This window comes from Psammomys obesus, unplaced genomic scaffold (genome assembly GCF_907164565.1).
Source record: "Psammomys obesus unplaced genomic scaffold, mPsaObe1.curated_primary_1811, whole genome shotgun sequence".
In the NCBI taxonomy this organism is placed as follows: domain Eukaryota; kingdom Metazoa; phylum Chordata; class Mammalia; order Rodentia; family Muridae; genus Psammomys; species Psammomys obesus.
Window position 1 is genome coordinate 19,195,244 of NW_026585894.1, and position 23,981 is coordinate 19,219,224.

The 23,981-nt window shown below is 44.7% G+C and overlaps 1 protein-coding gene across 1 annotated transcript; it reads right to left on the reverse strand.

Moving 5' to 3' along the window:
* Window positions 1-20,392: 20,392 nt before the first annotated feature.
* Window positions 20,393-22,189, reverse strand: LOC129670975 (ubiquitin-conjugating enzyme E2 Q2-like). Its single transcript, XM_055599598.1, has one exon. The coding sequence runs from the start codon at window positions 21,912-21,914 to the stop codon at window positions 20,772-20,774; it is 1,143 nt and encodes a 380-aa protein (XP_055455573.1). The 5' UTR covers window positions 21,915-22,189; the 3' UTR covers window positions 20,393-20,771.
* Between the last annotated feature and the right edge of the window lie 1,792 nt (window positions 22,190-23,981).

Below are 23,981 nucleotides of genomic sequence, written 5' to 3' on the forward strand. Positions count from 1 at the left end.
TATACTTATTTTTTTATCATACGTACCTAACATCCAGGATTATCAGGTTTCTCATTGAAATGGAGGTAATGATTTTTAATTAAATTTTTATTTTTTTATATTAATTACAGTTTATTCATTTTGTATCCCAGCTGTAGCCCCCTCCCTCAGTTCCCTTCCAATCCCACCCTCCCTCCCTCATCTCCTCCCATGTTCCTCTCCAAGTCCACAGATAGGGACAGTCTTTCTTCCCTTCCATCTGACCCTGGCTTATCAGGTCTCATCAGGACTGGCTGTATTGTCCTCCTCTGTAACCTGACAAGGCTGCTCCCCACTCAAGAAGAGGCAGTCAAAGAGCCAGCCACTGATTTCATGTCAGAGATAGTCCCTGTTCCCCTTACTAGGGATCCACTTGGATACTGAGCTGCCATGGGCTACATCTGAGCAGGGGTTCTAGGTTATATCCATGAGTGGTCCTGGCATATATCCAAAATATGCTTAAGTACACAACAAGGACATTTGTTCAACCATGTTTGTAGCAGCTTTATTCGTAATAGCCAGAACCTGGAAACAACCCAGATGTCCCTCAACAGAGTAATGGATACAGAAATTGTGGTACATTTACACAATGGAATACTACTCAGCAATTAAAAACAAGGAAATCATGAAATTTACAGGCAAATGGTGGAATCTAGAAAAGATCATCCTGAGTGAGGTATCCCAGAAGCAGAAAGACACACATGGTATATATTCACTTATAAGTGGATACTAGACCTATAGTATAGGATAAACATACTAAAATCTGTACACCTAAAGAAGCTAAGCAAGAAGGAGGACCCTCGGTAAGATGATCAATCCTCACTCAGAAAGACAAAGAAATGGACATTGGAAGAGGGAAAAAACAGGAAACAGGACAGGAGCCTACCACAGAGGGCCTCTGAAAGACTTTACCCTAGCAGTGTATCAAAGCAGATGCTGAGACTCATAACCAAACTTTGGGCAGAGTGCAGGGAATCTTAGGAAAGAAGGGGGAGATTGTAAGACCTGGAGAGGACAGGAGCTCCACAAGGAGAGCAACAGAACCAAAATATCTGGGCACAGGGGTATTTTCTGAGACTGATACTCCAACCAAGGACCATGCATGAATATAACAACCCTTAAAAAGACTGTCCAGAACAATCAGAGCCAGTCTAGACCAACCAACAGGTTGAGCAGGGTTGAGCAGCTGGCTTCTAGTTGACTCCAGACATGTGAGCAATAAAAGCTATTGTTTATTGCTGCAGTTTTGTGATAGTGCGTTGGCGTTATTGTAGCAATGAACAACTTGATACCAGCACAGATGGTTTCTTGACTCCAAAATTGACTTTTTCCTCTTACACCTAATACTCTCGGAAATACGCGGATCTTACCAAATCTTTTACTGTCTAAAAACCTCCAGATGTAGACTGCAGCTCAGACGTGAAATACAGTGTTTGGTGGTTTGGGCCTCATTTTCTTTTCAAGCTAGTATATATGTGTGGTTTATGAAAGGATGTGTTCTTCTCATTTTTTTCAACTTCTTTTCCATTCTATTTTTTCCCATTCTCTTTCTTGCATTTCACTCTCATAGACCATACACCCCCCCAAAAAAAACCCCCTCAAATCTTTAGAATACATTGTTTTTGAGAGAGGGTGTCATCTAGCCCCAAGCTGGCCTTGTACTTACTACATAGGCGAAGGTGGTCTTGAATTCCTGACAATCCACCCTCCACCTCTCAAATTCTGGGTGTGTGCCACAATGCTTGGTTTTATGTAGTGCTGGGAATGGAATCTGGGGGTTAGTGTATCCTCAGCAAGTACTCTACCAAAGGAGCTGTACTGCCAGCCCTGAGATACTTCAAATTAAGTATTCACCGGGCTCAGTGGCGCACACCTGTAATCCCAGCACTCATGGAGGCCGAGTCATGCGGATCTCTGTGAGTTCGAGGTCAGCCTTCTCTACAGAGTGAGTTCCAGGACAGTCAAGGCTACACAGAGAAACTCTGTCTTGAAAAACCAAACAAACAAACAAACAAACAAACAAACAAACAAACAGAAAAACAAAAATGAAGTATTTATTTTAGCTTACCTGAAAAGTGTAGAAATTGATAAAGGATAGTTTATAGAGCTGTATTTTCTTGAGGATTTTATCACCCACAGCGGGGCTTTTTGGTTTTGCTTACATTAGCTCTCCCGCCACCCCACCCCCTTTCTTGTTTCGTTTTTCAAGGCAGGATTTCACTGTATAACTCTGGTGCTCCCTTCTTCACGTTTCACTTCTACTTTTCTTTGAGATGGGGCAGGAAGAGTCTGCCTATCTAGCACAAGATGGCTGCACATGTGTGCTCCTCCTCCAGCCTCCCAATCGCTGACATCACTGGAGGTGTGCACGCCCACTCTCGGATGGACACTGAGCCATCTCTCTAGGCCTTCTCTCTCTTGCTGTTATTTATCATCACTGAACATGAGGAGGAAAAAAAATACTGCTAAACAAACCACGAACAACTTCAGAAAGACCAACTGCAGTGTGTAGCAGTCAGCTGGTTCATACATTCCCCATCTAGATGAAAAAGTACACACGGGGCTGGGTGTGGTAGCACACACCTTCGGTCCTTGGAGGCAAGTGGATCTCTCTGAGTTCGAGGCCACCCTGGTCTACATAGTAAGCTCCAGGCCAGCCGGCAGTACTATAGTGGTTTGAACGAGAGTGGCCCCCAGAGGCTCCTAGATTTGAATACTTGATCATCAGGGAGTGGCACTCTTTGAAAGGATTAGGAGGTGTGGCCTTGTTGGAGGGACTGTGTCACGGGGGGGGGGGGGGGGGGACTTTGGGGTTTCAAAAATCTCTTTTCAGCTGGGTGGTGGCGGCACATGCCTTTCATCTCAGCACTCTTGGGGGCAGGGGTAGGCAGATCTCTGTGAGTTTGAGGCCAGTAAGTTCCAGGACGGGCAGGGCTACCCAGAGGAACCCTGTCTTGGAGGCAGAGGATAGGGGAAGCCCCTTCTAAGCCCACAGTCTCTCTTCTCTTCCTGCTGCCTGGGGATCAAGATGTAGACCTCTCAGCTCCTTCTCCAGCACCAGGTCTGCCTGTGTGCCGCCATGATGTCACCATGATGAGAGTGGATTAGACCTCTGACACTGTTGACCAGCCCCAGTGAAATGCTTTCTTTATGAGAGTTGTCATGGTCATGGTGTCTCTTCACAGCAATAGAAGACTGACTAAAACAGTTACATAGTGAGACCCTGTCTCAAAAAACAAAAAACAAAAAAACAAAAAACAAAAGCATCAATACACAGCCACACACCCTCAAAAAAACACCCCCCCCAAAAAAAAAAAAAACAAACAAACACAAAAAACAACCCAAAAACCTTTTGGTCTTAAAATCCCATTTCTGTGATTTTTTTTTTCTTAAGGAAATAAGTAGTTATATCAATTTAGAGATATGGCCAGTGCAAGCAAGACTGTGTCACAGAAAAACTGAGAGGAGAATCGATCCAGTTTCTAAGAATAAGGAACAAAATAAACTAATTGTAGGACATCGGATTGATGTGTTACTTTGTGACTGCTAGAAGAATAAGATGGAGTTACAGCTACTGACTTGGAAAGCTGTCAGCCTGTACAACAGTGAGTCGCATAGGACGGAGAAGTTAGATTTCCCACAATGATGATTCCAATTAACATTAATGTGTATTCCTTACCCCAAAGTAATGACGTAAGCGTGTGAGGTCTGCATATGTTAATGAGCTTGATTTGCTAATTCCACACTCTATACACGCCTCCTAAGATGACATTAAGTTCCATTAAAATGGATGAGTGTTATTTGCTTGTTAAAAATAAAATGAACAGGACCTGTGAGACGGCTCGGCGACTAAAGATTCTTGCCCCTAGGCCTGATCACCTGAGTTCAGTACCTGAAATCCACATGGTAGAAGGAAGGGATGAACTCCTATGATGTGTCCTCTGGCCACCATAAATGTGCCATGGTATGCATCCCCCCAAATAAATAAATAAATGTTAAGATTAAAAAAATAATAAAATTAACCTGGAAACAACCCAGATGTTCCTCAACAGAGGAATGGATATAGAAATTGTGGTACATTTACACAATGGAATACTACTCAGCAATGAAAAAACAAGGAAATCATGGAATTTGCAGGTAAATGGTGGGGTCTAGAAAAGATCATCCTGAGTGAGGTATCCCAGAAGCAGGAAGACACACATGGTATATACTCACTTTTAAGTGGATACTAGACATATAATATAGGATAAACCTACAAAAATCTGTATACCTAAAGAAGCTGAGCTAGAAGGAGGACCCTGAGTAAGATGATCAATCCTCACTTAGAAAGACAAATGGGATGGACATTGGATGTAGGAGAAAACAGGAAACAGGACAGGAGTCTACCATAGAGGGTCTCTGAAAGACTCTACCTAGCAGTGTATCAAAGCAGATGCTGAGACTCATAACCAAACCTTGGGCAGAGTGCAGGGAATCATATGAAAGAAGAGGAGTTAGTAAGTCCTGGAGAAGACAGGAGCTCCACAAGTACCAAATATATCTGGGCACAGGGTTTTTTTTCTGAGACTGATTCTCCAACCAAGGACCATGCATGGATATAATCTAGAACCCCTGCACAGATGTAACCTATGGCAGCTCAGTATCCAAGTGGGTTCCCTAGTAAAGGGAACAGGGACTGTCTCTGACATGAACTCAGTGGCTGGCTCTTTGATACCTCCCTCCCTGAGGGAGGAGCAGCCTTACCAGGACACAGAGGGGGACATTGCAGCCAGTCCTGATGAGACCTGATAGACTAGGGTCAGATGAAAGGAGAGGAGGACCTCCCCATCAGTGGACGTAGAGAGGGGCAGGGAGGAGATGAGGGAGGGAGGGTGAGATTGGGAGAGAATGAGGGGGCTACAGCTGGGATACAAAATAAATAAACTGTAATTAATATGAAAATATAAAAATTTAATTAAAAAGTAAATAAATAAAATTAGGGAGTTGGAGAGATGGCTCAGCCATTAAGAATGTCTCCTGCTCTTGCAGAGGACCCAAGTTCACTTCCCAGCACCTACATCAGGGTGTTCACGCTCCAGGTAGCTCCAGCTCCAGTGGGGCCTGATGCCTCTGAGGGCACATGCCATGTGCTTATACCCACTACATAAGCATAATACAGAAATAAAAGAAAATAAAACCAAAAAAGTATATAGCAGTATATTATGAATGGTCATTTACACATCTCTGGATGACAGGATTATGGTAGTTTTTACATTTAATTTTGAATTATTATTTTTCATAGGTCAAAGAAGAAATATGAATTACTTGTATTGTTTCATTGGGAAAAGTAGAAGATTCGTTAGTGTATTCTCTCAGTTTTTAAAGGGTATTTTCTTACTTCTCTTCTTTTATTTGCTTGAGATAACATCTCTCTCTGCAGCCTAGGCTAACTTCAGTCTCAGGATCCTCCTACCTCCGTCTCTGAGTGCTGGAATGCCAGGAATGGGCTGCCATGCCCAGCTATTTTCTTACCGTTATTTTAGTTTGGGGCCTGGGACTCATCCTGTAGAGTAGGCTGGCCCCTAGACTCATGTAGATCCGGCTGCCTCTGGAACCTGACTTAGGCGCACTTGCAGTTAACCAAACATCAGCGCTGCTGGTCCCCCTCCTGCTGGGTCCCAGACTCCAGACCACTCTCAGATTACTCTGAAGTGGAGAACCTTTTACATGCTCAGGGTTCTTGGGGAGCGACGCGAGGCAGAGAGCCCTGGAGCTGTAGGAGGTTGTCAAACCCCCCCCCCCCCCACACACACACCTCATGACCCTAACAGTTTGGCTCAGACCAAGCAAAGCTCAGTTGAGAAGATTTTGAGAACTCCGAGTGCTTGTTCAAAGGGAGATTTCAATATATGGTGGTACGGACCCTAAGAGTTCAAATGAAACCTCCACGGGAAGAGTTCCGTTGTCTTTCTTTTTCTAGCACCCACACTCTCTGTGTCCTTATAGACTCCCCAAATGACACTAAGCAGCTTGACGCGTGATGGGGATTTTATTATGTGTGACGGTTTCTGTGGGTCGGGGCTTCAAACAAGGACCCGCAAGGGGCATCTCCTCTCAGCTTCACAATGCCTGGGCCTCCCTGGGAAGAACTGGCAGACTGGAACTGGAACTCTCCAAAGGCTCACTCACCCACACAGTTAGTGGTTAACGTAGCCAGCCCTCCTACAGTGTCACTGGGGCCCAGGCAAAGCGGGGGCTGAGTTCAAGAGCAAGTACTCTGGGTGAGATCCCGGAAGGATGTGTCTCCTGACTTAGCCTTGGAAGGAGGCAGCATCATTTTACTGTACTCAGAAACCTCTACCCAAACTCCAGAGAAGGAAGCAAGGACTCCAGGTTATGGTAGAATGGTGTCAGTGCCACACAGAAAGAACACACATATTGATGCAAGCCATGCTGGGAAAATACAACCCAGTGCACTGTCAAATTTCTTTTTCTTATTTTTTTATTTTTAATATTTTTTATTTTTAAATAATTTTATGCATTCACTTGTAGCCCAGCTGTAGCCCTCTCCCTCTTTCCCTCTCAATCCTCCCCTCCCTCCCAACACTGTCAAATTTCTACAGGAACTCAATAAACAGCCCTTTCTCTCAGCCCTGCTCTCTCTCTCTCCCTGTCTCATTGTCTCCTAGTGTCTCTTTTTTCCCTCTTCCTCCCCTATTCATTTCTTACTTTCTTTCTCCCTTCCTTTGCTCCTTTCTTTCCTTTCCTTTTTTTTTTTTTTTGTTTTGTTTTGTTTTTCAAGACAGGGTTTCTCTGTATAGTTTTGGCTGTCTTGGACTCACTTTGTAGACCAGGCTGGCCTTGAACTTACAGAGATTGCCTGTCTCTGCCTCCCAGAGTGCTGGGACTACAGACATGTGCCACTGCTCCTGGCTCCTTCCTTCCTTCCTTCCTTCCTTCCTTCCTTCCTTCCTTCCTTCCTTCCTTCTTTCCTTTCTTTCCTTTGACAGGGTCTTATGCAGTTCAGGTAGGCCTCCTAGACTATGAATGACCTTGAACTCCTGCTCATCCTCGCCTGCCTCTGTCTCCCTTGAGTGACAAGATTATGAAGATATGCCACCATGTTCAGTTTCCCCCTTCATATCTTGAATCTGTGCATTTTTCAATGAAAATTTTGTATTTCTCAATACTGTATGTATAAATATGGTATGTCTGGGTGGGGGGTGTATGGAGATGAGAGGCCTAGGAATCCATTTTCTCCTTTCCTTCTGAGTTGTGGGTATCGAACTCAGGTAGTCCGATTTATACAGCAAGCACCTTTATGCACTCACTAAGCCATTTCACCAGCCCTCGATTCTAGATTGGTTTTGGGGGCGGGTACTAGATATAACTCAGTGGTAGAGTATTTGCCAAGCATGTATGAGGCCTGGGATTCTATCCCCAGTGCAAATAAACAAACAAACAAACAAACAAATAAATAAATAAATAAAATCGTTTTCGAGGATTTTCTTTTGCTTTTTGCCTTCCCTTTCCCTTTGTCTCTCTCGTTCCCTCTCTCCCTCCCTAACCTTTATCTGTCCTTCCTTTCAGTTATTACATAAACAGCACAGCTCTCAGTGAGCTATTGTTTCCTGATGGGAGGTCTTGCCGACAGGGTGGCTGTGACAGCTTGCCTGGTGTCTCCCTCAATCATTTTATTTTTGATGTTTACATTTTCTATTCCCATATAACCACATCTTTTATGCTCTGGATACCGGAAGGCTGACTTCTCAAACTACCCGTCATTACCACTTCCCCAATTACTTCTAAGAAAGGTTTGATGACCTTGAGAGCAGCAGAATTGAGTTAATTCTCTTGTTCAGTGTGTTCTATGTGCTAGGCACTGTTCCAAGCACACCATTTCGAAGCATGAACCTGCTCAGTCAACGTAACCTTCTTCCCAAAATACAAGTGAGGAAATTAAGGCCTGGCTTAGAGCTGAGGGTCAGACTTCAGTTCATATGCCTTCCAAATGTGTATTCTTGGTTTAGTTGTTGCTGTTGTTTTGTTTGTTGTTTAGTGGGATAGAGTTTTACTATGTAGCCCAAGTTGGCCTCGAACTCTTGATCCTTTTGCCTCTGCCTCCTGAGTACTGGGATCACATACACATGCCACTGTCGTAGAGCGTGCATTGGTGATCAGACCCAGCCCAAATGTACATTATCAATCACTGTGTTCTATGACTCCTCTATCACTCCCTGCTCCATTGGCCTTTTATTAGCTCGAGCGAAAGGACTGCACAGCCCTGAGACGTTCCTAGTTGTCTGAAACAACGGCCAGCCTGGGAAAGGCCTGGGAGGGCAGACAGTATACCAGCTCCTATCCTGCCCCTGCCCTTGTCCTTGACTTTATCTTTGTTCTTGTACTATCCGTATCCAGCTGACAAGGAACAGCACCCATCCTGAATCGGGCCTGTTTCCCCCAACTCTATCCAAAAGTGGGTGGGAGGATTGAGGAGAGTTGGCTAAGCCCGGTGTGGTAAAATGTCCAAGAGACCTAAAGCACTTTGTTATTACTCTAGGATAGTTTTTCTCATGGAGCACCAGCAACGCGGTTTGGTGCTCTCCTCACTTACTGGCAGTTTGGAGAGACGGAGCAATTTGAAGTGACTTCCCAATATCTCACAGCCAGAGGACTTTTGGGAGCGGAACAAAATTCAGTGCAATCTTCCGCAAACAGCCCCGCCGAGGTGATCTGGCTCCTGGGTTGAGCTGCGATGCTAGCAGCTTAATCACTTAATGATTTATTTATTCTTACTTTCTGGGCATTGGCGGTTTGCCTCCTCGTGTGCCTGGGTGAGGGAGTTACAGTCAACGGGGAGCCCCTGAGAGCTCAATTGTGGTTGCTGGGGATTGAACCTAGGCCCTCTGCAAGAGCAGCCAGCGCTCTTAACTGCTGAGCCAGCTCTCCAGACCCCAGTTAGAGCATCTTAATAACTGTGGTTGCATTTGACCAAAATTCTTCTGAGGAGGCAAGCACATCATCAGAAGTCTCACTCCAAATCGGCAGTGATGCTACAGAGCCAAAATTCTGCAACTGAAATGCAGAAAGATTTCAAAGAAAGTATCAAAGGGGTTCTACCTGTTTCTTCTGATGGTGTTTCCCAAAAGAATGTTTTCGAAGAGGACAGCTTGGGTGGGGGTTCCATTGGCCAAAAAGCACCATGTACTCAAAGTAATCAATGAAGTATGTGCTATTTCAATAGTGAACGGTATAACGTAGGTCCCTGAGGCAGACTTTTTGGAAGCCAGAGAGAAAGGAAAGAGAAAAGGCTTAGAAAAGTATGCAGCTTAGGTCTGGACATTTGCCTGGAAGAGCTGGGTAACGGAGGATTAAAATGGGAAAAAAAAAGTTGGAAAGGAAACAAGGGTAAGAAAAGGACCACAGGGATAAAGAGCCAGTGAAATGAACATTCAAGAGACAAGACCCAAATCCCATTGTGAGAGAGGCTGTGGGCATCAAATGTGGGGAGAGCTGGTCAAGTTCAAACTCAGTGAAAAAGAAAATCCAGCAAAGGCAGAAAACACATGAGCCTAGGGGAAAAGACACACAAGGAACTAGGAGAGAAAAAAAAGGGAAGTGATTTTTAACAGGAACCTGACCAAAATAGATGTGGGCTGTGTCCTTTGGAGGAGACCAAGGAGATCAAAGGGAGAGGAGTTTGTAGGTTCAAAGTAGTGGCCCTTCAAAGGGCCTCTCCTCTCTCGGTGAGTTTCAGAGGACAAGAGCGTGGGATGGAGTAGGGAAAGCTGGCTGCATGGTTTGTTTTTGGCTGGGACCCTGATCACAGCTCGTGATGTAGTAGAAATGACTGGGTCGGTGGCTCGGTCTGAGGAACATTTTTTTAAAGTGTGTCTCTTCCTCCCTCCCTCCTCCACTCACCTCTTTCTTCTTTCCCTCCCTCCCTCCCTCCTTTTCCTCCCTTCCTTCCTTTTCTTCCTTCCTTCTTTCCTTCCTCCCTCCCTCCCTCCCTCCCTCCCTCCCTCCCTTCCTTCCTTCCTTCCTTCCTTCCTTCCTTCCTTCCTTCCTTCCTTCCTTCTTTCCTTCCTTCCTTCCTTCCCCAAAGGCTTGGGGTAGAAATAGGAGATCAAAGAACTGTGCAGGGCTGTGCACTGGGGCCAGAGAGATGGCTCAGTGAGTAAAGGCACTTACTGGCAAGCCTCAGCCCCAGGCTCACAGAAGGACAGAACCAACCCCACAGTGGTCTTCTGAGTTCTACCTGAGTGTCATGGCATTCGTGTCCACCCCTACAAGCGAGCTCACACTGACCAGCTAGCTAGGTAGCTAATGAACTAATGTAGTTAAGTACATTCACTAAATGTAAACAATACTTGAAGAGAGAAGGTGTTGAGAAGGAAGAATGGAGGCCTGCCTCGCGACAGCTTCCAAGCTGCCGGCTGAAAATACCACAGCACTGGCAGTCGCTTGCTTGACCCCTGGCTTTGAAGGTTGTGTCCCTCTCCTTCAAGTGGCCAGTGGGTGCCCACTTATCTGTGATGCATCCTTTCTATGAGGTAGGATATACACTGCCTTTGGCTGGAATATTTCAGAAGCCCTTGCTCCACATGCTGGCATTCCGAACTGAGTTTTGGGGTTTGGGGGGTTTTTTGTTTGTTTGTTTGTTTGTTTGTTTTGTTTGTAGGTTATGGGGCCTCATCCTTGAACTTTCTGGCTCCCTAACTGGAGTCACAGTTCTGTACGTTCTTAGCCACAGTTCTCCTTTTGACTCTCTCTTGACCTTACCACTTGCTTCTTATATTTGAGACCCTGCCTTGAGGATCCATCGACTTCCGAGCATCCTCTGTGTGGCTCTGACTCATGCCTTAGTATTGCCAAGAACACTCTGGAGAATCCAGCTACTAGAGACAAGTAACTGTTGCTCATTGCTCATTGTCCCCTCCGTGTTTAGGCCCTGCGTATATCTGAGCTTTAGTCAGATGTGCAAACCGCCTGTAGGATCACTCTGTTGACGTGTGTGTGTGTGTGTGTGTGTGTGTGTGTGTGTGTGAAGTGTCTTCCTTAATGACCCTCCACCTTATTTTTTTTTACATGATCTCTCACTGAACCTGTAGTTCTCTGCTTTGCCTAGACTGGCTGGCCAGTGAGTCTCCCGAGATCTCTCCACCCCCCACCCCAACGTGGGTGAGTGCAGGGGATCCAAACTCAGATTCTCATGCTAACTGGGCAGGTACTGCACTCACTGAACCATCTCCCCATCTCCCCACTCTAGACCTTTCTAACGTTGCTTTTGCCACACAGTGAGCTATCCTACGCCATGGTATCCTGGGCTATCGGCTCCACTGGACTGTTCTTGACCCGGGAAGGTCGGTCTGTGGTCCCACATTCCTACAGCTGGGCCCACCTCCCTAGCATCTGCTTTGTGACAGAGGTTTTCGGCTGCAGCTTCAGTGGACAGTCCTTCCAGCCTGCTCATCTCACTACTGCCAACTCGATCATTCTCAGAAGGCTTTTGGGGCTTTAAAAAAAAAATCAATCGCTTGCTTCAGTATCTTCGAAAACATTTTACCAGTAAGGTTGTATATTTAACTACATTGGCGCCAAGAAGACACTAGGAAAAACACAATTAAAATTCAGAGATGTGGCACATACTCACAGTGGTTCATTCATAGTCACTTGGCACTCACTTTCCCAGCACAAGGCCAACACTTCTACTGCAAGAACCTATGGCTAGGAGCTTGCACAGATTCCCTTAGCTATGGCCAGCACAAGAAAGACGGGCTATGACTAAAGAATGAAGGTGGGATTCAGCTTAAGATTCTAGCTTCCTCCTAGAACCCCTGCTCGGATGTAGCCCATGGTAGCTCAGTATCCAAGTGGGTTCTCTAGTAAGGGGAACAGGGACTATTTCTGACATGAACTCAATGGCAAGCTCTTTGACCCCTCCACCCCCCAAGGGAGGAGCAGCCTTGCTAGGCCACAGAAGAGGACATTGCAGCCAGTCCTGAAGAGACCTGATAAGCTAGGGTCAGATGGAAGGGGAGGACCTCCCCTATCAGTGGACTTGGAAAAAGGCAGGGGAGAAGATGAAGGAGGGAAGGTGGGATTAGGAGGGAATGAGGGAGCGGGATACAGCTGGTATACAAAGTAAATAACCTGTGATTAATGTAAAAAAAAATAAAGGTAAAAAAAAAGATTCTAGTTTCCTGCCTTCAGGTGTGTGTGTGTGTGTGTGTGTGTGTGTGTGTGTGTGTGTGTGTGTAATGGATGGCTACGTGATGGCTTTTACAGCATTCCCTAGAGTCCCCCAGGGGCACAGTCTTAATTGCCCATAACGACAACATGTTCAATAACTCATCCCACTCATCTTTTTTATCTTGCTCACATCATGTTCCAACTCCAGCATTTCCTGAGCTTTCCTCTCTCCTACATCAAATTAATGCTCTTGTGTCTGTCTTTCAGGAATCCAGACTAAGACAAGAAGTCTCATAATCAAGGTTAACAGTTTCATAATTTTCTTGAGAAATACAATGAGCACTAATACAATAATACTGTTTGTTTGTTTGTTTGTTTGTTTGTTTGTTTGTTTGTTTGAGACAGGATTTCTCTGTGTAGCCCTGGCTGTCCTGAACTTTACAGTGTAAACTAGGCTGGCCTTGAACTCACAGGGATCTGCCTGCCTCTGCTTCCCAAGTGCTAGAATTAAGCCCAGCATAAATAATATGTGTATTTTATTTGTTTGTTTCTGCTTTTGTTATTCGAGACAGGGTTTCCCTGTGTAGCCCTGGCTGTCCTGGACTCACTTTGTAGATCAGGCTGGCCTCAAAGCAATCCACCTGCCTCTGCCTCCCTGAGTGCTGGGATTAAAGGCGCACAGCATCACATCGAGCTCAATAATGCATTTTTAATGCTCTGATATGAGAGACACAGCAGCAAAGTCTCTTAGGAATTGCACTCTCGTTTGAGATATTAAGAGCCATTGTGAGATTTTGTGGTCAAATCAATTTGGATCAACAGAATTAAGCAAGTTTCTTCACTTCAGTAGGGCTTTGCAAATTTCCAGATGTCTTCCCATGTTCAATTAATCTCATTTTCCTCCTGCCTCAGCCTACCAAAGTACTGTGGTTTTAAGCCTGTGCCATTGTGCCTGACTGAGACATAAAGTTTTCTATACAAAAACTAGTGGAATAATGAAGCAAAACAGACCATATTCCGTCAGGTGCACGTGACTTATAGCATTATATATACAGCATACATAGATTTTCTATGCCAGTGGTCCTCAGCCTTCCTAATGCTGCAAGCCTTTAATACAGTTCCTCATGTTGCAGTGACCACCCCTACCATAACATTATTTTTGTTGCTACTTCCTAACTGTAATTTTGCTACTTTTAGGAATAGTAGTGTAAATATGTGATCTGTGACCCCCCAAAAAGAGTCTTGATTCCCAAGTGGAAAACCACTGATCTTAAAGGACCAATAAGTAAACTATGCAAGGAGCTAAAGTCAATAACTACCCACCACTCAAAAATGGTCATGCTCTAGTAACCTGCTGGAAGATAGGAAAAATAAAACAGAAATGGAAAGCAGAGAATAAAAAGAAAATTAAGTAAATTTCTTTTTTTTTTTTTTTCAAGACAGGGTTTCTCTGTGTAGCCTTGGCTGTCCTGCACTCGCTTTGTAGACCAGGCTGGCCTCGAACTCACCAGCCCTGCCTCTGCCTCCCTGAGTGCTGGGATCACAGATGTGGGTCACAGTGCCTGGCTCAAGTAAATTTCAAACTTAAGCTTTTGCCTCAATAATTATGTTAAATTTAATGGCCTGATGTACCGATTACAAGGTATAAATTAGCAGAGGGCATTTTTAAAATGCTCCAACTATATATTCTCTACAAGAAACACACTGCAGATATAGTAGTTTGAAACTGAAAACACAGACAAGTTACATAATCCAAATATTAATCAAAGCAATGTAGGAATGGCCATAATAATAATAACAGCTAGAGTGCAGAGAAAAGAAAATGCTGGTGATACAGTATTATTACATTACATAACAATCAAAGGGGTTTTACACCAAGAAGGCATCAATTTCTATGTGTATCTGCTACAAGCGATGGAGCTAAACATGTGAATCTAAAATGATAGGACTGAAAACTGGAGAGATTGCTCAGTGGTTATGAGTACTTCCTGCTCTTGGAGAGGACCTGAGTTCAATTCTCAGCACCCACATGGGGTGACCTGTAACCCCAGTTCTAAGGAATCTGCCCTCTGCTCTCCAAGTGCACCCACACTTATGTGCACGCGCACACACACACACAATTAAAAATAAAATAAAACTTATAAGAAAAATTATAGGACTGGAAGGAGAATAGACAAATCCACAGTACAGCCAGGATGCAAATGCTTTTCTTTCATCAAGTAATTATATATATATATATAATCTAATAATTTAAATTATAAATAAATAAATAAATAAATAAATAGCTAGGCAGAAGATGATAACATACCCATCCACTGACTGGATGGAATCAACACTGAATATTCCAATTGATAGCAGAATGAATTGCTTTTTTCCAACTGCCAATGGAACATACACCAAGGTCCTGGGCCATAAGACAAACCTTATCAAATTCCGAAGAAGGCATATATTGTAGTCTTTGCCTTGTGATGTAATCAATAACAGAAAGTTAGGTCCACTGCTAGGGGAAGTCCTCCCCTTCCATCTGACCCTAGCTTATCAGGTTTCATCAAGACTGCCGCCATGTCCTCCTCTGTGGCCTGGCAAGACTGTTCCTCCCTCGGGGGAAGGAGAGTGGAGGGGGGGGTAAAGTGGACTTGGAAAGGGGCAGGGAGGAGATGAGGGAGGGAGGGTGGGATTGGGAGGGAATGAGGGAGGGGGCTACGGCTGGGATACAAAGTAAATAACCTGTGATTAATATTAAAAAAATAAAAATTAATAATTAAAAAAAGTTAATGGGTCTATTCCCAAAGCTTTAGAAACAAAACCCAACACTTAAAAAAACAAAACAAACAACAACAAAACAAACAGGAATGCTGACTTGAGTAAGAATAAAAGTAAAAATAGATGCTAATCAAAATATATGGCACATAGCAATCCTGAGAAGAAAGTTAAAGCAACAGATGCTAAGAGTAGAGGAAAGAGAGACTTTCAAATCTGTGATTTAATCCCACCTCAAGAACCCAGAACAAAGTACAAGGTGAGAAGGGGGAAATTAGGAAGGAGGGGAGGAGAGAGGTCGGTGAGCTTGAACACAGAAAAAAGAAGAAGAAACCAAACAAAAGTTTATTCTTTGCAAAGGTCAATAAAATTGGGGGCGGTTATACAAACCCATACATGTGACAACAGGACAGAACTATACACATGGCTTTTGCCAGTGTCAACTTCCTGGTTTTTCAAACTACAGGGTAATGATAGGGAATGTGAGCCTCGGAAAGGTAATGTCAAGAGTTCATGCGTCCTGTTTGGATCACCTTTGCACTGTCCTGTGACTCTTATTATCTCAGAGCAGAAAGAGCTGAGTGTGTCGGAACAGCCCCTGGAATCCCAGCTCTTGGGAGGCTGAGACCAGAGGTCTTTGACTTCAAGGCTAGCCTAAACGAGGCAGTGATGTCTTATCTCAAAAAGAATGAATACATTTAATTTTTTTTTTTTAAATTCAAGGAGTTTGGAGACGGCTGTGCAACTGAAGCATCATTTATCTTACAATGTTATAGCTTACAGCGTTTTCTAAAATGCCTGACAGGAAAACCGCAGGGTGCTGGGAGAGTGTAATACAAATGTTCTTAATAATACAAGGTTCTGTGACTTTCTGAGAGACTGGCTGATTTTCTCTAAAGGTTGTCTCATCTCTCGGGTTCCTTCTTAATTAGGGATCCCCGGGAGGGAACAGCCACCTTCAGACAGACCAGAACCTCTCATTCCAGACACAATATTTTCTCAATGTGGAGAGAATCTTCTTTGCCTCTGTAAGGAGCTCTCACACATGTTCTTGCTTCCTTTTCAGTGAATTCATGTGTGTGTGTGTGTGTGTGTGTGTGTGTGTGTGTGCTCGAGGGGGTGGGGGGGACCTTCTCCAAAGCTGGTATAACAAATGTGTGCAGTAATGCCCTGTCCTAGTCTCAGAGTGAAATAAAATCTTCAGTTTTGCGTGTAAATAACAAAACAATTTCCCCACTGGCACGGAGCTAATAGATTATTATGATTCTAAATGGAAAATTTTTAGGTCTTTAGTTATGGGTTCCAGAATGTCATCGGGTTCAATTCAGTCCAGCTTTCTTCTAGCCATCAAAGCAGTTCATTAAAGATTATTTCTCGCTGAGAATGGCGGTGCACGCCTTTAATCCCAGCACTCAGAGAGGCAGAGGCAGGCAGATCACTGTAAGTTCAAGACCAGCCTGGTCCACAAAGTTCAGGCTAGTCAAGGCTCCCCAGAGAAACCCTGTCTCAAAACAAACAAACAAACAAAAAAAAAAAAAACAACAACAACTAAACAAAGAAATTTCTTTATGTGTGTTTGCATGTGTCAGAGAGGGACTGTGGCTTGCACAGAACTTGCTCTGTAGCCTCAGGTGGCCTCAACCTCACAGAGACCCATCTGCCTTTGTCTTCTTCTGAGTGCTGGGTTTAAAGGCATGCTCTCCGATGTCCACCTCAAAGCAGTTTTCAACTCTGTTAGCCAGTTGTCCTTAAGGACATCGTCTTCCGGCTGGCAAGGCAGCTGTTGAAACGTCAGTCTGGATGATTTTTCTACTATCATCTCAGTCACTTTTCCCCCAAATGTTTAGCAGTACAAAGTTCAGCAGTCCTGGAAGCGAGGGATGTGACTCTCATTTCAAGAAAGAATTTCTGACTCAGCTTCAGGGGATAAAGCTAGCAAATTATCTCAGCAGTCAATTCAATGCCTCCATTGTCTATTCCAGCTTTCTTTCTTTCTTTCTTTCTTTCTTTCTTTCTTTCTTTCTTTCTTTCTTTCTTTCTTTCTTTCTTCCTTCCTTCCTTCCTTCCTTTCTTTCTTTTTTCTTTCTTTCTCTCTTTCTCTCTCTCTCTCTTTCTTTTTTTTTGAAATAAAAGACAGGTGCCTTAGCTGGGTGGCAGCGGCACACTCCTGTAATCCCAGCACCTCAGGAGGCAGAAGCAGGTGGATCTGTGTGAGTTCGAGGCCAGTCTGGTCTACAGAGGGAGTTCCAGGACAGCCAGGGCTACACAGACAAACCCTGTCCTTAACTACTTCCCACCCCCAAAAAGATGGGTGCCAACTCAGGCGTGGTGGTATATACCTCTAATCTCAGCATCCAGGAGGCAGAGGCAGGCAGATCTTTGTGAATTTGAGGCCAACCTTGTCTAGAGAGTTCCAGACCTGCCAGGGCTACATACTGAGACCATTTCAAAAGAAGAAAAAACTGGGGCCAGATACGATGGTACATGTGAGTTTGAGGCCAACCTGGCCTATCTAGCAAGTTCCTTGAAAGTACATTATCTGAGTTTTTCTTCTTACTGTTATTGAAAGGTACGGTACAGTATTAATAACTCTCTTTAGTGGGTGGCAGAGATAGGTAGATCTCTGAGTTCAAGGCCAGCTTGATCTACAGAGCAAGATTCAGGACGGCCAGGGCTACATAGAGAAACCCTGGCTCCAAGAAGAAAGTCTAATAACAATGACAATAACTATCCTTTAAGATATTTTCTTTTTTATTTTGTAAGTACATGTGTGCGTGTGTCTGAATGTAGCTTTGTGGATGTCAGAGGCAACCGTTGTGAGCTGCCTGTGGTGGGGGATGGGAACCGAACCCAGGTCTTAAGGATACATGAACACATTAATGAACACATTACTGAATTAGGCCGCATATGTGCTCTTCACCACTGAGCCATCTCTCCAGCCCCAGTGTTTTGGATGGTTATTTGTAAATTTGATTCAGCTTTATGATGTTTATCATAAAACTACTAAATAAAGCTGTGATGAAAAAAAAAAAAGCACTAAGGCCTACTGAATGTGTGGCTATCAGTCAGGATGCAGCCTAATTCAGTAATGTGTTCATTAATGTGTTCATGTGTCCTTAAGCCATAGGCTTAAGGAACTTTAATGCTTTAAATGATTCTGCCTTGTCACAGTTTACCTGAACAACTGGCCAGAACTTTAGGTAAATGTAACCAAGTGAACTAGAATGCCAGAAAAAAACAAAAGGGGTGGAAGCGGGTTATTGGCAGAATTATTTAAAGTTCCTTAAGCTACACTCCTAACCCCTCCTTTTTCCACCTTTAATTTTCACTCTTTTTAAAAATTATCTTCATTTTGTTTTGTTTGTAGTTTATAACTTTTAATCTTGATACAGTACCTGGCTGGCCTGGAAGTCTCTTCGAGGACCAGGCTGGCCTCAAACTCACAGAGATTGACCTGCCTCTGTCTCCCAAGTGCTGGGATTAAAATTGAAGGCCACCACCACTCAGCTTCAGAGAGTAAGCTGGATGTGGACTCACACCCAGACAGGCCTTGAGCTTCCAAGGCTCCTGAGTAGCCAGATTCCAGGTCTGTGCCACCAGGCCTGGCCCACAAATCTCTTATCCTCATACTCAAAATAGAATTTTTTAAAAATGTAAACATACACAAGAATGCAGAAGAGCCAAGTCTCTTGGATGTGCTTCATATAGTTGACGCTTGAATGTTAAAGCAGATGTAGGGGCTAGGGGATGGTTCCTTGGGTAAAGTGCTTGTGGCCTTAACATCAGGACCTGAGTGGCTCTCCAGCACCACAGGAAAAGCTGGATGGAGTGTCCTGTGCCTATAATCACAGAGCTGAGGCTCACTGCCTAGCCAAGCCTAAACAATCGGTTCCATGAATGACCCTGTTTCAAAGACAAGGTCCAGGGGCTGGAGAGATGGCTCAGCCATTAATCGCATACTGGTCTTGCACAAGACCCAAGTTTGGGTTAACACCTTCTGGCCCATGAAGATATCTGCACTCATGGGTTTGGTTCCCCTCCACACAGATGCATATACACAATTAAAAACAGACAAAAAAGTCAATTTTAGGGGGCTGGGGAGAGGGCTCAGCAGTTAAGAATACTGGCTACTCTTCCCAAAGATCTGGGTTCTATTCCCAGCACCCATATGGCAGCTCACAAGTGTCTGTAACTCAAGTTCCAAGGGCTCCAGCACCCTCACAGACAAACATGCAGACAACGCACGTGAAATAAAAGTAAATAAATCATTTAAAAAATAAAAATAAAAAAAGAAGAAAAATAATAAAAATATAAAAACTGTTAAGGAGCTGGGCATGGTGGCACACACCTCTAATCCCAGCACTCAGGGAGGCAGAGGCAGAGGCAGATGGATCTCTGTGACTTCAGGGCCAGCCTGGTCTACAAAGCCAAGGCAACACAGAGAAACCCTGTCTCAAAAAAAAAATAAATAACAAAACAAAACCCCCAAAAGCTCATAAGCAATGGAGAAAGACAACAATGTCAGTCTCTACAGGACAAATGCTCACACCTGGTATGCACAGGCATTTGCACAGGTATAAATTGCCTCCTCACAAATATATGCAACTGTATATGAATCACTTTGATATTCATAACTGCTTTGCGCAGGGCTAAATGTGCTACTGGGTTTCTCTTTTTAAGTACTTAATAACAAGGATTTGTTCTTAATTCAAACTATTCCCAACCAAAGGGGACCCAACTGGGTGAGGCAAGAAAATGGAAAGCACACTGATTTGAGTAGTGCTTTATAAAAAGAACTGATACCGAGTTCTCATTAGTCCTTTGATGTACGGCCATTGTTATGACCAGCAATAAAAATTTGCAAGTCTCCAAATTAGGTATCCTTTTGAACTTAACTGTGTCACGTCTGCTCAAAGAATCTGCTGAGCACTTTATGAAGTTTTACTGGCCTACCAAGAAGGGCAGCATCCCGTTAATAAAATGAAAAGGTAGAGTGGCAATGTTTCACGACTAACCCCAAGCTGCAGGCTTGGGAGCTAGAGGCAGGAGGATCAGGAGTTCCTGGCCTTGGCTATCAGAGACCCCTGTCTCCAAGACAAGATCAGTGAAAATGACTCTTAACAAGGCTTAAGTGGTGTGGCCTTGACTGCTTTGCCCAGGTGCGGTATAACTCAGTGACGAGCCCAGCTTCAGGAAATAGTTCATCTCATCACCTGGCCATAAAAAATTAAAATTAAAAAAAAAAAAGATGTTACCAATTCACGAACAAGGCTCATGCTATTATTTAGGCAGTAAAATGGCTTTAGACAGAAAAGAGACTGTAGTTGACAAGACAGTACCATTCAACTGGGGAGCACGCAGGAGGCCCTGGGTTCCAGGCTGAAGAATCACACAAAAAAAGGACCCAAATCCAAAAACAGTCTAAGTCAGGATTGGACCCTGGCAAAACTTTTATTGGCTTTAAACAGAACAAGAGTTGGCAAATCCCCATTATAGTCTCCCCTGCCCTCCCCCCCATAAAAAGAAAATTATCTATAACGCCACAACTGACTGGTCTACTTAACAGATTTCACTGAATCAAGGAAAACAGACGACAAAGAATGCACACGGTGATTACTTATCAGGGAAAAGCACAGTAAAGGTTCACAGTCCAGCCCAAGACCCCCACAGTAAGCAAAATGAAAATGTTGGAACTTCTACTGGCGGTCAGTTGACAGACAAACCACCACTGAGCTGTTATCTTCCATACTACTGTTACAAAGATAGGCAAAGCTTGTGTCCTTAAAAGCTACATTGTTCCAAGTGCCTGGGCAGTCAACTAATTACCCATCTTCCTTTGGAGGAGTGAACCAGCCCTTTTTCTCATGCATTTGCACAACGGAGTCATAGGCCTGTTGGGCTGTCTCTAGATTATATTGATTCTTATCTGCTCCAAAGCGCACCCTGGCCTTGCCTTTGACTAAAGTAGCATTGATCTGCATGATGACCGATTCTATGGAGTAGGCGCTGCTCCAACCCTGCTTGGTGAGCAGTTCCATACACAAGGCCCCTCCACCCAAGACATACCCTCCAGAGAGAATAGGTGACTCGACGCGAACAAATGGAGGATCAAATGGAAAGTTATCCTTAAAAGAGAAGTTCAGCAAAATATATTCTATGCCTTCTTTTTCTTTCAAGAGCTGAAGGTCACCGTACAAGGGACTATCAGGGTCAACCTTCCTCAGTTTGACGTGCCAGTCGTATAAGCTGTCGTTGATCAGTTCCACGGAGTAAGTCCCTGATTTGTAACTCTGCGATCTGTAGATCTCTCTGAGTTCTTTCATAAGTCTGTTTGAAGCATGCACGGACCCAGACACGGTACCATTTAAATGGTCTTGCCTTTGGCTCTTCCTAATATTCTCTAGGATTGCCAGGTGCTCTTTCTCCAGACCTTCGTCTTCTGACTTTTTCTCACTGGTAGTGTCTTCCTTCAGCTCATAATGATCCAAGTCTTCCAGCCTGTCAGCCCCATCTTCCTCTTCATCCTCCGAAGGCACCTCTTCAATGGTCGCCCTCTGAGTGATTGGGACCGGCTGATCCAGCATCTCCACATCCAGGTGCTCGGGCAGGTTATATAAGCTGCAGAGTTCACAGATGAGCCACTTGAGCTGCTGACGTAGCGAACCGTTGGTGTTCGAATCTTCCAGACGTTCCAGGATCGATGTGAGATCCGGATCGTCAGAGTCCACGAACCATATCGGCGGAGAAGATGAGTAGGGCTCGGGGATGGTACACCGCAGAGTGAGCGTCTGGTCCGGCGGCGGCGGCGGCGAGGAGGGCTGGCTGGCCGCGGGCGCCGGCGGCACCAGGAACTGACACTGCAGCTCATCCAGCTGCCAGCTCACGATGCGCAGCTGCTCGTGGTCCTTGTTGAAGATGGAAGCTAGGAACTCCAGCTCGGCCTTAAGCCCCGACGACGACGACATCCTTCCTCTCTGGTCCTCAGAGACGAAATGTGGAAAACGTAGCGGGCCCCGCGAGACGCCTGCTAGGCTGCCACCGCCCCTGGGGCCGCCGGGCCGGGCTCCTGCAGCTCCGCCTCTGCCCGCCTCCGCGACCCGCGGAGCGTGGCGGCTGCAGTAAGAAGTCTGAGCACAAGAGTCAGACAATGATCCTCAGGGCTTTTTCATCTTGCGTAGCGGAACCTTTTGTTTCTGGTGGGGTGGGTTTTTTTTTTTTTTTTTTTAATTTTGTTTTGAGACAGTCCCGAAGCGTGGGGGCTGGTCTTGAACTCTCTTTATAGCCAAAGATGGCCGGGAACGCGCGAATCCTCAAGCCTCCGCCTCCTTCCACACCCAGGGCTGAGATCCGCCGCTCCCAGTTTATGCTCCACTGGGAATGAATGACAAGGCCACAAGCAGTCTGGGCCGGCGAGCTACAGACCCAGGCTAATTGAGTAGAAACTTAAACACATACTGGGCAGATCTCCCTTTTCCTCTTCTGCCCCACGTCCCTCGCGCCACCCTCTGTTTCACTGAGCTTTGCTTTCGATGTTCCATGGAAGTAGAGCCATGTGGTGTTTGTCTTTCTGTGACAGGGTTATTTCACTGAACATATTCCAGGTTCATTAACGAGGTGCCGTGTAATAGAGTTCCCTTCAGCCTTAGGACTGAGTAACATTTTGCCGTTGCAGGTATAATAACATACCCACTTTCTATTTTGTTTTATGGTTGTAATTTTTTTTTTTTTTTCTGAGACAGGGTCTTACGCGGCCTGGGCTGGCCTGTTACTTCCTGTGTACCTGAGGATAACCTCGAACTTGCTGCCTTTTCTACCCTCACCTCCCGGTTGCTGGGATTACAGGGATGCACCACCACAGCTAGTTTGTGTTCCGCTAAGGATGGGGCCCAGGGCTCGGAGCATGCTAGGCAAGCATTCTGCTACTTGAGTTACATCCCGAGCCAGTAGACATTTTGGTTGCTTCCGTTGTTATGCCCAAGTCTGGAGGATCCCAAAGACCACCAAAGAGCATCTGGAACCAGGTGGGGTACATGCCCTGGGGTCTGATTGGTTGCTCCTCAGCTATTCTTGTCAAAGCACGGTTTATGTTTTTTTTCCTGGAACTGGGTGAGGGAGTAGGGTCGCCTTGAACAACAAGGGGGTCTGAAAAACAAGATGGAGTTACTTTTTCACATGGCCCAAGACGTGCCTATAATCCCAGTGCTGGGAGAGGCAGACTGGGAGGTTGTTGGGCCTTGCACATACAACGCACACACACTCACACACACATACACAGACACTGTCATAAAAACACATACACTCACACACATACACAGAGAGGAGAGACAGACAGACAGAGCTGCTGGTTTGGGGTCTTTTGAATAAGAAGCAGAAGTGGGATTGTTAGGCTGTCATACATGGATTTTTTAAGAAAACTTCATAGTGGTTTCCAGCTCAGCAAGAGCACCAGTTTCTCCACTTGTTTTTTTTTTTTTTTTACCATGCCCCCTACGAAGTGTGAAGAGATCTCTCTTGGCGGCTTTCATCTGCAGTTTGTTCATCGTTTAGTGAAGGTGAGCAGTTTCACAAGAGTTCACACTTCCTGTCTTCCCATGAGAAATGCCTATCAAGGTCTTTGTCCATTTTAAAATGAGCTTTTTGTTTTGTTTTGCTTTTGAGTTGCTAGTATTTAGTGATTTCAACTTCAATTTTTTTTTTTTTTTTTTTAGTCTTTATTTTTATTTTCTGTGTGTGGGTATAGTGCCTGCACGTGTGTTACATGCATAGGTGAATGCAATGTCCGTGGAGGCCAGAAGAAAATGTCAGATCCCTTGGACCTGGAGTTACAGGCAGCTGTGAATTTCCACGTTGATGGGAATTGAACCCAGGTCCTCTTAATTGCTGAGTCATCTCTCCAGCTCAAAATATTAGCCTTTTGTTTGTTTGTTTGTTTGTTTGTTTTGTTCTTGAGACAGGATTTCTTCGTGTAGCCCTGGCTGGTCTTGAACTCAAAGAGTTCCACCTGCCTCTGCCTCCCAAATGCTGGGATTACA